This window comes from Pygoscelis adeliae, unplaced genomic scaffold, assembly GCF_000699105.1.
Source record: "Pygoscelis adeliae isolate BGI_AS28 unplaced genomic scaffold, ASM69910v1 Scaffold156, whole genome shotgun sequence".
NCBI classification, from domain to species: Eukaryota; Metazoa; Chordata; class Aves; order Sphenisciformes; family Spheniscidae; genus Pygoscelis; species Pygoscelis adeliae.
The window spans coordinates 4,962,303-4,978,555 of NW_008825016.1; the positions used below are offsets into that span (position 1 = coordinate 4,962,303).

At 39.8% G+C, this 16,253-nt stretch overlaps 1 protein-coding gene across 1 annotated transcript in view; it reads right to left on the reverse strand.

Annotated features, from left to right (window-relative positions):
- MCF2L (MCF.2 cell line derived transforming sequence-like) overlaps positions 1 to 16,253 on the reverse strand; it is a 92,468-nt gene that overhangs the window by 28,408 nt on the left and 47,807 nt on the right. Inside the window, exons 4-7 of the mRNA XM_009326278.1 lie at positions 13,385 to 13,475; positions 1,854 to 1,973; positions 1,289 to 1,405; positions 631 to 780 (exon numbers count right to left, since the gene is read on the reverse strand). Coding sequence (XP_009324553.1) covers positions 631 to 780; positions 1,289 to 1,405; positions 1,854 to 1,973; positions 13,385 to 13,475 — 478 coding nt within the window. The remainder of the gene's footprint in view (positions 1 to 630; positions 781 to 1,288; positions 1,406 to 1,853; positions 1,974 to 13,384; positions 13,476 to 16,253) is intronic.

Below are 16,253 nucleotides of genomic sequence, written 5' to 3' on the forward strand. Positions count from 1 at the left end.
CAGACTTCATAAGGCACCAAACTGGAAAAAGGATTTTGTTTTAATAGCAATAGAGCAAGCACAGTTTCATTAAAAACAGGGTTTGACAACAAATACAGACAGTAAATGCTAAATGTCAGCTTTATCTACATTTACCACCTTAAGACCCAGCGCAACTGAGTTGAATTTTCATGATAGATAGCCTTCTAGTGTCTTCTTAGGCTACAAATATCTCAGAAGTTTTAGATGTATAGTTTTGAAACTCCCAAATAGTTTTAATTTAAGCCAATTTGAAAGAACATTTGTCCATTCTTCAAAAGGTCATCTATTTTCATATGCATGCAAATACAAACAAATTTCTTGTTGCAAACAAAACTACAAATTGAACACACCAATACTTACAAAGGAGTTTCTGTTTACACATACAAATCATTACGCATTCGTACATTAGTAAACCTAGCCTCAAGAATTGTCATTTTTGAATGCAAAAAGGATTTTTAACATCAAACCAAGCAAAACAAGTTCAGTAAGATTTCAATGTTTCACATTATTATTGTCTATTAACATCCTCCAGATTTTCTATTAACATTATTAGCTATAAATTAAAACACAGTTTAACTAGAAGACAGCATCTTTACAGAAATTACATACCTTCATTTTGTCCTTCTTTTCTGTGTGTGTTGCAAGAAGGGAGCTGGTTGATTGCACATCATTTGGTAGTTCTGTTTCAGCCAGCTCAGTCCCGATGGACTGAAGAATCTGAGCTGTTTGCTTAACCTTTTGGGCGAAACCTTCTATAGCCTTTTAGAATAAAAACCATTAATGATGTTTCATGCTTATCACGTGCATACGTACAGACAGACACATACACACAAAACATAACTCTCAAAACAAACCCGAGCAGATGAATTACGAGACTGAAAAATGGTCAAAGTATAGTTTTGCAAGCAACAGATACCGTCACCATTAATTCCTTAATTGTATGTTTTTCCTAGGCTCATATCAGGTATATCTTCCTCATATTTTTATAATCTGGAGTTATTCTACAACTTGAGCTTTTTCTTTCTCGTAGCAAAACCAATAAATCTCAACACAATATTACACTGTAGTTCCTTTGCTCCAAGTGTTCAGAAAACCACTCCCAAATTATTACTCATTTTTTTTCTCTAAGATGACTAAGTACCATTGGGAACATCTTCTCACTCTGAGAAAGTCAACTTGCATCACTTGGAATCTGTTTTATAAATGACAGGGTATAAAACAGAAGGGTTCGTTAAGCTGAAAAGTTAAACCAAAAACTTAGACTTACAGTGCGACGGGACAGCCATCTGTTATGGCAGTAATCCAGGGTGCCACCAAGATCTTCTGTTAATTGTGTTTTATCAATGTAACCCTGCAGTTCTGATACTGAGCCCAGCATTATGATCTGCAGCAGCAATGAAAAAAAGTGAATGCAAGCAGTGGCAAGAAGTCCCTTATTAAGGATTCGAAGCCCCATCCTTCAGGCTCTGATAGAGAAATTTCAGTTTAATACAGAAGCAAGTGAATGGAACTATTTCCTTTGGGTATAGAATAAACAAACTTAACCGTTGCTTCAGTTGAAGATGACGTAAATTTAAATAACAGCAAATAAGCACGAGCACCACACTTAACAGTGCATATTAAAAGAAAGCTTATGAATTATACAACATAAATGACTCCATCGGGGTTTTTTATCTTGATAAATCATACATGGCTATTTTCTAAGATTCAAGAACTACCTTTAAGCATGGGTTTTTTTGTTGGGTTTGTTTTTTTTTTTTTTTGTCCTCATTGGCTAGATTAAGTACTTTAACAGATCCCTGATAATAAAGTGAAAACAAAGGATTGCTTACAGGTACTTTCATTTTAAACTCATCTTTGTTGAACTTGAAAGCAATGTCCGAGAGAGCTCGATGAAAAAATCCTGTTGGGCGCAGAACGAGGACTAGTTGCAGGTTTCCCGGGAAAGATGCCTGCAAAACAAATTTAGCCTGTTATTTTCTGTGTCTCAGCTCCAGAAAATATTTCTGAACAAGAAGAAGCCCCTGTTAAACCACAAACTAACTGTATCAAAGGCCTCCCATAACGGGGTGACCAATTATAAACCTAGCAAGGTTTGCACAGAGCGCTTCATTCAGAGAGACATTTACTCATCTTTGGGAACAGGAATCTATTCTCCTGGAATTTAATTTTTCAGGACTGGCTTGTACTGCTTTTCAGCTAAGATTATGTCCTAGCCAAGGAGGCTAATGAACAAACAGCGGTGGCTTAGCACTTTTTCAACAGCAGTACTTTCATGGTTACCTTATCTTCTCTTTAATAGAGGGTGCCAAGAGAAACCTCCATTATTGTCTGAACACCTAACACCACATTTCTAATTTGTGCATATACTACCTTGCCAGTTGCCTGCACAAACTATTGCCACTGAGACTGAATTTCTCAGGCAGTAGCTTAGAAATAAGCTTTAATTTTGCAGACAAAAATAAAAATCAAACATAGTAATTCTCAGCTGTATTTTTTTCTCATCACCTTCCAACTAGTAATCTGATGGATCTTTCCCAGTTCTACAAGTGGTAGAGGGAATACAGAAGAGAGGAGAAGGAAAGCAAAAAATAGCATTAAATTACTAAAAATCAACCACTGCCGTGGCAGACGTTTGCATACTTGGCATTGCTAAATTGGCATTTAGCCATTCCTGAAATCATGCAAGTCATGTCCTCTGTTCAGTATTTCCTCTGCAGAGAGGCAGTGAAGCTCACTAAAGAAATTATCATTATAATGATTAAGTATGCAATTTTATTCATTATACTGTTGGAAATCATGTAACATTTCTAGCAAATTGAATTACAAAAAAAAAAAAAAGCCAGCCAAAAAACCAAACACTGACTGAAGCTGTTAAGCTATGCTCTGTTTCCATGTCTGGTTGGAGAGTGGTTTAATACTCATTTTAAGGTTTCCAAGGGTTCCAGCATTGGAAATGACAAGCTTTTAAAGAGAAAAGTAGTTACAAACTTTTCCGGAAGACTTCACAGATTCATTGTGGTTCCCCAGATATTCAGTGTACAACTGAGATCTCCAATTGACTGAGGAATCTTAAAGACCTGAGCTTCACAATCTGTCTCCACCTCAGCAATGTCCAAATTTTCTAGAAAGCACGGTGGTTCAGTCCCAAATGAGTCTATCCGAGGGATGGGAACGGAATGCAGGTAATTCTGAGTGCCCATATCAGCTCCCCATCCTTGTACTGTAAACAATCTATGTGTATTAAAAATAGTACACCCTGTGGACTTACTAACCCACAGTTATCAAAGAGAGGAAAAACTTTTTACAGAAAATTCCTGACTGTATTGAGAAGCAGAAGTTAAGAAAAGATTTATCTTAACCATTTTTTCTGAATTATCCAACTGCAAATTTATTTAAGAAAATTATTTAACTCATATTAAGAAACATTGCAAGAATGGACAAAAGAGGTTTTTTTAATTAAATCTCCTGAATAATCTTTTTAGAATGATAACTATGTAGCTTATTCATTTAGACATGTGTCCGTTTATTTTGTGCCTATAACAGCAGTGTACACACTCTGACCGAACTGTTAATTTTCACCTTCAACTCACAAAACATGAAATTTATTCAATGGCAATATCAACATTTCAGAAGAAAAAGCTCCAAAAAGAAATATATTTCAGATAACACACTTTGACAAAGTAATGGGTCTTCATGTGAGATATCCACCCCAGCAGATGACATCCAGACATAGTATCTTTGGCAGGGCATGTTTGTTACGCATTTAGCCTTACCCGGAATACTGGGAAATGTCTATCCTGTTAGCTTCAAGTTGAGTAGATACATTAAACACACAATGGTATGAAATGAAGCAGTGTGAAAGACACTGAATGGTAAAAGTAAGTTTTATCTTACATGTATGAGTAATACATTTCTTCATTCTAACTTTAAATTCTCATTTTTACACTTTGTGACTGTAGTCTAGATTTTTACTCCAGAGTTTTAGAGAAAATATCCTGAAAGAGACATGGTATCCTGGTGGACAACAAGCTAAACATGAGTCAGGAGTGCGCCGCTGGAACAACCAAGGCAAATCAGATACCAGGCTGCATCCGCAGGGACATGACTAGCAGAGATAGAGACGCGATCATCCCACGCTACTCAGCACTTGTCCAGCCACACCTAGAGCACTGTGTCCTGTTCTGGTCCCCACAATTCAAGAAAGATGCGGACAGACTGGAGAGGGCCCAAAGGAGGGCCACGAAGATGATCAAAGGGCTGGAGAACCTGCCCTATGAGGAAAGACTGAAGGAGTTAGGTCTCTCCTCCAGGGAGAAGAGAAGGCTCAGGAGGGACCTTATCACAGTATTCCAGCCGCCACTGAAAGGGTAGCTACAAAGAGGACAGAGGCTCTCACTTCACAAGGAGCTGTGTGGAGAAGACAAGGGGCAACGGATGCAAGTTGCACCAGGAGAGGTTTCATCTCAATATAAGAAAGAAATTATTTTACAGTGAAAACAATCATTCACTGGAACAACCTCCCCAGGGTTGGGGTAACGTGCCCATCGCTGGAAGTTTTCAAGATGCGATTGGATAGGGTGCTAAAAAACCTTATCGAGGCTCCCTTTCCCCACAAAAGGTTGGGCCAGATGATCTTTCCAGGTCCCTCCCAACCCTCCCAGGGAGGTGACAGTCCCACTCTATACTGCACTGGTGCGGCCCCACCTCGAGTACTGTGTGCAGTTTTGGGTGCCTCAATATAAGAACAACATCAAACTATCAGAGTGTGTCTGGAGGAGGGCAACCAAGATGGTGAAAGGCCTCGAGGGCAAGACTTAGGAGGAGTGGCTGAGGTCACTTGATTTGTTCAGCCTGGAGAAGAAAAGGCTGAAGGTGACCTCATCACAGTTTACACCTTCCTCAAAGGGGGCAGCAGAGGAGGAGGTGCTGATCTCTGCTCTCTGCTGACCAGCGATAGGACACAAGGAAATGGAATGAAGCTGCATCAGGGTAAGTTCAGATTGGACACTAGGAAAAGATTCTTCACTGAGAGGGTGATTGGTCACTAGAACAGGCTCCCCAGGGAAGTGGGCATGGCCCCAAACCTGTCAGAGTTCAAGGAGCATCTGGACGACGCTTCTTAGTGGTGTGGTTTAGTTTTCGGTAGTCCTGTGAGGAGCAGGGAGCTGGACTCAAATGATCCTTATGGATCCCTTCCAACTCAAGATATTCTATGATTCTAAGAACCCAGGCTGTTATTCTATGATATTTTGACTATTACTGAAGCAAATAGTAGTAGCCAAATGCAATGCAATAGTAAATTTTTCTAAACTGTATTAGCTCTTATGAGAGAGTTTAATTGCATGACCAAATTAAGTAGGGTCTCTCATTAATGTTCAATTCAAAGAAAACAGATAGAGAATATACATTACTACTTTCCTCCATCTCAGTGTGTCTACCCAAAATGATGCTGTTGAAAATCACTACAGTCTTGTATCATCTAGACTAATTTCCGTTCAAGACTTGCCAGAAGTTTTCTCAACCTCTCAGCAAAAGCTCAAATTCTAGATTACTCTGTCTACAACACTGTTCTTGTCTCCACTAGTCTGTCTCCTATGCTTCTCGTTTTTTGGTTTTGTGTTTTTTTTTTCCCCCCACCAAAAAAACCCCAGTCTCAAAAAATGATGCCTCCTCTGCTTGTCGTGGCTAGGAGTCAAATCTGCAAATTGACCTTTGTGAAACAACAACAAAAAGAGTGAGGATTGCTACAGTAAACAATGCTGGACCAGTGCCAGCTATTCCAGTTTATCTGAGCTTATATCTTCACTGCCCAAATATTACTATTTTCCTAACTTTTTTTTCTTTCTAAAGCCCTGGTGACTTGCAGAGACAATGATATGATGCAAGAGACACTCCTCAGATGCGTTTGAGCTTTATCAACCAGTCAACTTCACCCTGAACAAAAGAGAACAACAACAAAAAAAATCTCTGTTCCAGTCCAGTAGCGTATTTGTTTGAAGCCATTGTATGCCAAGCAGGCAGAGCAAACAATGACTTCTCAGCAATGCTGTGCCAAGTGTTAAGCACAAAAACAAATACTCATGTATGCTCAGTAGTGTCATAAAATAAAGTGCCTTCAAGGACTGTTTTAGTTAAGTCACTGAACATCATTGTGACTTGAAGAAGGGTTTGTATGCTTGAAAACTGTTTTTTCCAAAAATGTCCTTTTTTACTAGATTAATTAATATTAACTGCTCCCCCAACATCTTGTCTCAAATATTGCACTTCAACTCATTTAATGCCTATGCAAGAGACACCAGTGGGAAAAAAAACCAGTGTCATATTTTTGGTATCCTCTGTGAAAATCAGGGTAGCCCCTATTCTATTCTAGCCCAACCTATATATTCCTTCGTCTCTCTTGCTTCAGCACTGGCACTTGTTTGATACTTCATGACACTCGTGGGATTAGTTTTCTATCTGCTTATCTCCTTCATTTCCCCATCCAGTCAGGCCAGTGCCGATTCCAAAGATACAGAAAAAGATGTAGATGTTCATGTAGTTATCAGCTTTGAAATAAATCTGATCAAACCAGGAATTTATATACAGCACAGCCCTTAAATCAAAACCTTCCAATACACTGAGATCTTTGCTGCCCTATGAATACCCCAAACCTGGAACACGGGAAGAACATTCGCTGGCTGGACAAAACAGAAGCTACCTTACATCCTGGGGGAATCGGTTAATAAATACTCAGGAGCAGGTTGACCTGCCTGCTTTCAGGCCTCCGCTTCTCAGGGATGGAGAGCTTCCCACTGCATGCTCCAGGCGTCTGGAAAGGGGGAACTTAGAGAGACTGAACCCAGCTGGGTTTTGGGCAAAACGTAAAGTTAAGTTAGTTGCATATAATCTTAATTATCACTTTCCTTCACAGAATATTAATGACAGAGAGGCTGTCCGTAGCACCAGCACTGACCCTGAAGTTAAGCAGCTGCTAATACAAGGAAGTAAGGAGAGGCAGGCCACCTCATGAATGAAGATGACATGATACTGATGCCTGGTAAGGAACCACAAAAGCTGAGCAGGAAACAACCCCTGCCTGATGCTCAATAAGGGGTGGTAGCAGCTTATTTGCAGGGAAAGAAGGACAGTGTTTCCCCAAAGACAGGTACTGAGATTCTTCCTATCTTTGGTTTCCACTGTGTAACGTGGTCTTGCTCTTTTGGTGCCCACAGGGAGCTATTTAAGTCACTCAACAATTCTACCTGCACCAGTCAGGCAGAGCAGCAATCCCACGCACTCCTGGCTGACAGCAATTGTAAACAGTACATATGTGCTGTAGTCTGTTGGGCAGATGGGATTTTCAAAGGAGGAATAAGTCTCCTTAAATTGCATACTTCACAATAGTCACAACATTCACTGAGACAGCATGCAGTGCTGCCAGGCTGCCGCTCCCCAGAATAGGCAGCGCAGGAGCAGGGCGGTGGCCAGGGCCTACAACCAGGAGCCAGTCACTACAGCTTTCAGCAGTGAATACCAGAAATTGAGCTTTTGGAGAAGAAAACCAACACCTTTGACTTTTCATATCTCAGGTTTCCTCCTAGGGCTTATTTAGTATACAAAGAAATTATGTAGATAGATATGTGTACCTTTTAGACAGAGATGCACTTAAAATAAAGTTGCAGTCTGCTGTTCACAGAGCAATTCACTCAGCTGCCCCGGTGCTCAGAAGTCTTTCATACCTCTCTCTACACAGCAAAGGAAAGCTGTTCTGATAAACAGTGAACCTACAATCCCTTTTCTTCTGCTTCCCAAGTAAACAGCCAGCTTTCAGAAATATCTGAACCATGCAAGCCACCAAAGAGCTAACGCTTGACTCAGCTTTAGTAGTTCTGTCTTAAAATACTGGGAACAACACTATTTTTCATTTTATGAAGAGCTTCAATATACCCACATTACCAAACTCTGTGGTGGTGTTTTCCCTTCTGCACTTATTAGTATGCCATAAGCCACAGGGCACTTCTTTCCAATATACCTATGTATATAAAGGAGCTAATAAGTACCTTCCCTCCCGCCCCCAACTGTTTATTCCTGGCTTGAATGAAGTCTCTTACACAGGCTTCTTCTCAAGAAAGAATCTTGAATTAAATCAATTCATAAAAGGAGCAGTTTGAAATCTAGTTTTAAACATTGAGCTGTTTTGCATTAGATCTGGGTTTAATGCTTGTAATGTTATGATCCTGTTTTCAGAATTTAAGTGATTCACTTCTCTCTTTTTACATATTAAAAAAACCTATGTAATAAAAAGAAAAAATGGCTGACTATACAGGGATAACTGTGAAAGTGCCTGCACATGTAAAATTCTCAAAACATCCAAAGCAATAAGAGAAAACCATACAGCATTCCAAAATAACCTTTTTAGTTTATAACTTACTGGAATCATTCATAACAATAGCTACAAAATTAATACAAATACTGTTCTAGCTTCATCATACTGTCAAGTTCTTGGTCTTGTTTTGAATCCAAGCAGAAATGAGAAACATGACTAGGGGCTGAAAAAAGAGCGTTTTTTTTTCAAACTTAACCCATACAAATTGTTAAGTGTCATTACAGTTTTTCAGGACACGATGCAAAGAGCTAGCTAGAAACTGGGCTAGTGGGAATTACCTATCCATAACATAAAATAGAGCCTTTCATGGAGCATCAGTTACTAATCACATCTTTTCTTCATCAAGAACTCACCAAGAAACTCAACGTCTCTCTACAAACAAGGTCAGAGAACTCAAGGTTGGATTACTGTAGTTCACTGTTTCTCACCTTGGATGTAAAACCAATGATAAGACTCCAAATGGCACAAAAACGGGAATGTCTGGCTCCTGCAAGGTTTAGACTGGTATTAGCACTCCAGTCTCTCCATTGGCTTTTGGTCTCCTCCTGCCAGCTAAAGGTCTTGGCCCTAATCTTCAAAGCAATTAATGGGCTAAGCCTCTGTTACAGTGAAGACTGCATGTATGAAGAGCAAAGAAAAACAGCGCCCTGGACAATGCAGTCCAAAACAGAAGGCACGAAACCTTCACGCAACACATCCTTAGTCAAAGGTGGCAAATTAGGAAGCAAACTTTCCCAGGAGGTTGGATAAAACCCAACTCTCGTCACATTTAGAAAGGGCTGCAAAGTTTTGTAACTGAATAAACCTTTCTCACTACCACTTGTGTGACCTCCATACCAACTGCTTCCTCAAGAGCAGCTGCCCACACGTATGTTACTCCCTAAGCACCAAGTTTAGGGAAGTTTATTTTCTCTGAACTTTCATTCATAGCCATCCATCAGCCTCATTTTGAAACTTTTCATGATGTTGAGTGCAGGTTTTTTATTTGTCTAAAAGGCTGAGTTCACACTTCAACCTTTCCCTCAAGATGAAGACAATCATGACAGGACAACAGAGACAAAGACAATGTAGTGACATAGGCTTCGTTTTTTTTTTAAGAAAACACACTGAAACTATGAACAGAGCAGTGTGAAACCCCAGAACACATTGACTAGTAATGTGCCTTGCTCCTACAACTGTGGATTGAATATTGCTCGTTTGGGTGCGATAACACTAGGAAAGGGAAAAAAAAAAAAAAAAAAAAAGAGTCATTTTTGACTGCATGGAAAGGAAAAAGGCATCAATTTGTCTGGTGTTTGTCATTCATCTGACTTCAGCTGGGACAATATGGAGCCGTTTTACCAAGCTATGTGACTGCTCCTCCTTGCACCCTCATTCAGGAACCATGCCTTATTTCCATGAGCCTGCCCACTTGCTCAGCCACAGGAGCTAAAAAGTTCAGCAAGGTCTTGTGTGTCTCTGTATACAGTGTTTAACTGAAAACAGGACATTATAATACAAATTTAGAAGAATCTCAGCAGCTGACAGGGCAAAAACTTAAGAATTTTTGTATCTTCAAACAGCAATGTAATAAGAGTGAACAACTTGCAACAGCTAACTTCGATATTTTTCTTGTAATACCTTTCAGTTTTCTATGGCCTCTCTAGGAGGATGACAATTTACTGCCAAGACTTCACACTTAAAAACATAAAGCTTGGCTTTTGGTGTCTCTACCAGAACTCCACCTCTCAGGCTGGCTATCCCAGTAGGCTAGATTCTTCCTAGAGACTCAACAGTAGGGATGAATTCTGTCCAACCTACAGCCATCTAAAAGCTAAGCTTTCTATATAGTCAACAGTATCTCTAGGTTATCCATCCCACCTATGTCAGATAGGACGAGTCACCCTCCAAACACGTGCCATTCTTAACTGCACTAGGCTAATAGCTTCACTTTAGCTAAATCAGGGGGAAAATAAATAAATAAATAATAAAAAAAATAATTTGCAGTGTCTCTTAAGCCACAGTCTGCAGTCTTGCACCGGCTAAGGACAACCTCCTGGGCCGCCTGCCTATTGCAACTTTGTCAAGTAGAGTATAACAATAGCAAATCCTGCAAGCCTGGGCATGCGCTTGCCACAATCTCTCTGTCACATCCCAGGAAAAGAGGGGCCATCTTTCGTCCCAGTGCCTCTGGCTTTGGCTTCAGTTCTGCTGTCACTGCACGTGCTTCACCAGCAGTCATCCTGGGTGAACGGTGCAGCCACTGCCCTTCCACTGTGTCTGCAAAAATAGGTTTACCTCGTCTTCACAGCCTCGACTCTATAGCAACCCTAAAATATCAGCGTGAAATAGATATTCAGCTCATCATTGCTCATTTTCTGTCCCAGGAAAGAAAATGATCCCTAACAACAAAGAAGGAAAAATGAAGCCTAGAAATTTTTCATAATATGGAAAGATTTTCCACATTAATTTCAGCCTGAAACAAAAAGACTTTATTCATTAGTTTTGTTTCAAAACGTACTTCTACTACCTACTAGTACAAACCAAACATTTGTGTGTGAAGAGTCTTGGAAATAACATAAAATAACAATTATTAAAAAAAAGGACATATTAGTATGAGTTTCTGGCTAGCAGCTGCTCAGTGCTTACAAATATATTTCCTACAGTTGTCAGGATATTAGTGATGGGCAGATGCTCCAGCCAGGACATTCCTGTTGGGCAGTGCTCCAGCCACAGGAACCTGTGCTGGCATCTCTGATTTCACAAATTGAAAGGGTCAACTGCCTTGGGGCAATTAGAGAAAAATTGGGAAAGATGGCTGGGAAGACGCTGCAGGACCTAGTACAAACGAGCCAACAGCCAAAACTCTCCTCTCAAATAACGCGAGACACTCATCCTCACACACAGCAATAAGCTTAAGCAATCAAAACTGCTAGAGATACCAGGCTTTCAGACATAAGGTTCAATTTAGACAGCTCAAATGACACTTAGAGGCTTGATCACCACCAAAAGACAACTCTGATGGTTAGGAAAACCAAAGAAGTGGAAGTTAAGCCTCTAGTTACCCTTGAGCCATTTAAAAATCTTTGTCCATCAGCAGGACCCAGAGAAATCCTCGTGACTTTGGCACAAGATATGTATCGTGTATACTTGGCTTTGTTTTTTTTAAGTAATGGACAGCAGAAACCTATTTAGAGTTCACTTATGGCAAATATTACTGTAAAGAAATGGTGGAGACGGTAAACAAGGATTTGTCACTACATCTTTTTTTGGAATGGGAAGGTAAAATTTTCAAGTGTTCAGGGATGATGTAACTATTGCAGAAGCCCAAGAGGAGTACCACCACACGCATCCACGGATGCAATATAAAGCCAACGCTGAGCCAGTTCAGTGAAAAGAAACAGATATATAAAAAAAAGATCATGCCTCTAACAGAGTAGACTTCAGATGAAGCATGATTTCTCTTTTAAATAAAGCTCACAGAAGAGTGAGAAAAGAAGAAAAAAAGAAAAATAACCCACCATCAGCAGCACTGCAACCCACAGAGCTCGCTGCACTTAACACCCTTCTCCAGGCAAAGCCCTTAGGCACCAACACCGTCACTACAATGATGGATCCTATATCATGGGGAACAGATACTCACAGGTTCTGTATACTGTGCTTCTAGGCAAAATAACACACACTGGAGGAACATTACCATAAACGTTAATATTATGGCTATAAGCAACATGTCTGCATGTAATTGCCCCCCACCCCCTACCACCTCAATTACATAAATAAGAGGACTATCTTACATGGAATACTGATCTGTCTTTAAAACAGAAACTACAGCACTGAATTTTGAAAGAGATTCAAAAACTCCAGAGACATAGTCCTTTTTCTTTAATCACCCCAAATTGTGCTGCTTTCAGTTTCCGCTACTGGAATCTGTTCAATGCTGCATCTCAAAATTTCAAAGTGAACTGCAAAAGCAAGTTTTGCTAATATTTCTGTATATTTTTAATATTTTAAACATTCCTAAACATACTTATTGTGGAAACAGTGTACTGTGGGAATATTATATCATTATATATTCATTCACAAAAAGTCATATAGTAGGAGTGATACATTACCTTTAAACAAACACCTTTTAATTTACAATAAACAAGCAGTTCTTTGGTCAAAATGGGGCTACACAAAAATGACATTTACTGTTTTGATTTGACTTTTATTTTACAGAGCTTAAAGTTTTCAGCCATGAAAAATTAAAGAAAAGTTGCTTACAGCTCTGTTTTTCAACACTTACTGGAAAGATTATCAACACTAACAAATCAAGCAAGGATAACAAGAAAAAAACCCAAAAAAGTAAACAAACAGCATGGCAAGCACATGATAAACATGAAGCTGTCTTTTCCTACTTGTGCTAAAAAAAAAAAGTCTCTAATAAGCTTACTTTTCATATTTAAAAAAATATTAATTAAAAAGGAGACTGAAAGTAACCACGTGTGCTGTTGATTGATCATAGTAGATACGTAAGATTTTCTTCCTTACAAGCAACCTTTGTTTTAATTCGAACACCAGAAGATCAGCTTTTACACCTGCATCCTTTCCCAAGTGGTAAACTAAATCAGGACCCTCATCCTCAACTCTTCCTAAAAAGGAAGCTCACTTGAATAGTGAAAGTGGACCCAAAGCTCTACGAGATGCACAGGCTGCCCATGCGAATATTAGTTCCCACCTGGGAGAGCTGCATGTTGCACACATTCGCATGCACACACACACGTGCACACACACACGCTCTCCAAGTGCCTTCTCAGGCTGATGTCCTGACCTGCAAACTGCATTAAAAGCACGTCATAGACACATGATGCTCGGTGCCAGTCAGCTGGGATACAAAAGCACTACTGGATACTTCTCGTGTCATATATCAACTAACATTTTGTTGAAGAAATAAAGTCATTGCTCCTTTTCTACTCATAAGAGGAAGGTTCAACATGGAAAAATCTTTCTAAGGAGTTAATTTAAAACAGTACTCACTGCTATCCGCAGTATGGAAGCTTTCACAGAGGTCCATTTGTCCTGTCTGCGATCTATGACAAGAATAAATCCAATTCCAGCATCTCGTAAACTAAGTTTGTAGGAGGAAAGAAGAAAAAGAGAAATTTAGTTAAAAATACAAATGAAACTCCCCTGGTTCTCTCACTAAAAAAAGCAGTTAAAAAGTAGCTTGATCTTTTTGTGCAGAATCTTCTTTATTTGAGAGGTATAGATGAAGATACACTATACTACACAGATGCAGCAGTCCCAAATAAGTTCCACAGAGCTTCAAACCATATTCAAATCATGAATTCTTCTTTTTCATGAAGATAGTTTTTATATTTCTTGTACTGAGATTATTTCAGAGGAAAATAAACCCTTTTGATTTTCCATTGTTTTGGTGCTGATATAATCCCTCCTTCATGCTGTTTTCAGTATAATTTCAGGATCAAAACAAAGTTGTTTTCCTTCTGCATCTGCTTTTAACGTTCTGTTTGAATCGTCTTCCTCACTGGTATTTAAAACTCCTTAAAAACGCAGATCCTCCTGAACATTCCACAATATTGCTCCGCGCATCTGAAATTCTCACATGCCTCCAAGGTTGCAAACTTCTTCCCAGGTGCATTTTTACGTTCACCGAAACAAAAAATCCCTATGGCATTTAAACACTCCAAATCATAGATGAGAAAAATGACATCAGATGCACTTCTCCGGAACGGAAACATCTGTGAGAGAGATCCCGCTCAAATCCTTGCGTACGGGTGACCTTTCTTTTTCGCCTGTGCTCAGCTGCATGTGCTGCCGAGTCCCAATCAAGGGATCTGCTCCTGTTTTGTAATTCCCCATCTAAGCCAATTGTGCCGTGCCAGCAGCAGCCCTTGCCAGCCAATCACAACCAAAATGGAAATGACAGGCAAATACAAGGCAGACGGGCTTGGATTTGTTGTTTTCTCATATATTTGGTCATTTTTAATGTATGTGCTGTATTTTCAGTCCAGATAATAATTTACTGCAAGGCCTACTGTCTGCACTGTGTGACATTTAGAAATATTGTGCATCTATTTGTTATCGTCGTACCTTAAAAGACAGTATAAAAACCAATACAACAGAACGTCAGGATCCCTTATTCAACATTGCTGAATCATGAAAACACCAGCTTTGCTTTGTAAGATTATGTTGGTAGCATAATAATAAGAGGATGTTGAGGAGGATGAAGAGCACAGGTACCCAGATGTGTCATCTTAAGCTATTCTTCAAAATTACAAATTTAAACGTGACTCACAGTCTATCCCCTCTCTTTTACAAACTGTAATATCTCTCAAATTTACAGACTAGATATTTAGGGAAAAACATGAATAATCATAAAAAAAATGCAAAGGAACACTTGCTTTCTGTCAAAAGAAGCTAAGCAGTCATTTTAACATAGGAGAATATTAGAAACGACCCCCCACTGCCCACATTCAGCACACGTTACTTAACTCTTGCATCTGGGTTAGGACAACACTGATAAACAACATCTGAGTACTTGCCTTGTAAGCCTGAATAACCCTTGCAGACAAACAGGGCTTGATATTAGCAGTACGCTTCCCACTACAATAAATTTCCATGATTTACTAAAGCTTCCCCTCTTCCTTTCTTTATTGGAAGGGCAAGAAGAAAAGCGAGATCCAGACTGATTGTAGCATCTTCCTGTTCCCCATTTAAAGTTCCCACCATTTTAATCTTTAGTCACTGAGCAAAATAAAATGCTAATAGCAACCATGTTCCACAATAATCAGGTAGCAAAACAAACTCCTTGGGTCACACAGCCTAAACATGGATGAATGGAGGCAAAAAGGTGTTACAGCTATTCCCACAGCAGTTTATGTGGATTTTGAAGAGTGTTAAGACTCTTAAAGAGCGATTTCCCCTGCTCAGTAGAAGTCCCCAGGAGTCCTGAAATTTCTGCATACTTCCTCAGTGGAAGCATAATCTCAGATCCCACAGAGTATCTAAATGCAACATCTGTATCATATTTCAAGAAACTATTGACATTTCTGCATAACAGGAATAAAACTAAAGCCTCTGACAGAGCATTAATCAGATTTCTCTCCAGGAGCACAGGGAAAGACAGGCTCAGCTGGGATCCTGGAGAAGATCTGGATGGCAGCTACACACAGTTAATCATCTGCCTCAACACCTGGCAATAAGCAGAGCTTAATATCATTCTCCTAGAAAAAAAGACAAGGCTTACTTAAGTGGAAGAGTTGACAAAGGAAAGCACATCTCTAAGATAGCCCAAATGATGTCTTTAGCCAGCCGCCTTCTTCCACTGAATCAAGTCGAGGGATCAAATACATCGGGTGGTTTCATGGTTCAGAATGCGTCTCCCTTCCAGGCTCAGAAATAAAAGCCAGGATTCCCCACCGCTGGCTAGAAGAGACCCAGGGGCAAAGTCTTGAGCACTTGACTTCAAAACGTTAACACTCCATTAACACAGGTTGCTTAAAAAAGAATTAAATGCTCTGTTCTGAACCAGTCACAGTGGGAAAATATTTGTTATCTTGGCAACAGTGCCTTGTTGCAAAGGGCAGGCTATTGAGTCTGGGATCCAGCTCCAGCAAGTCGTAGGCAGGAAGCAACAAACCAAACTGAGACATTGTGTACAACAAAGTTGAGAACATTATGAAGACAATAAAGTCACATATTCAAGAAAAGTAAATATTGGAAACAGGTCTGTTTGCCAGTGCACCCTTGCTCTACTGAGCTCTCTTTGCTGCCACACGCACCTGCGTACGTAGTTACAAGACAGTTGGCAAGACCCCCCTCTCTTTTAGGGCATAGGATGAATGAAGCTCTGGTAACAAGCAGGTATTCGATTTTCCTTTTT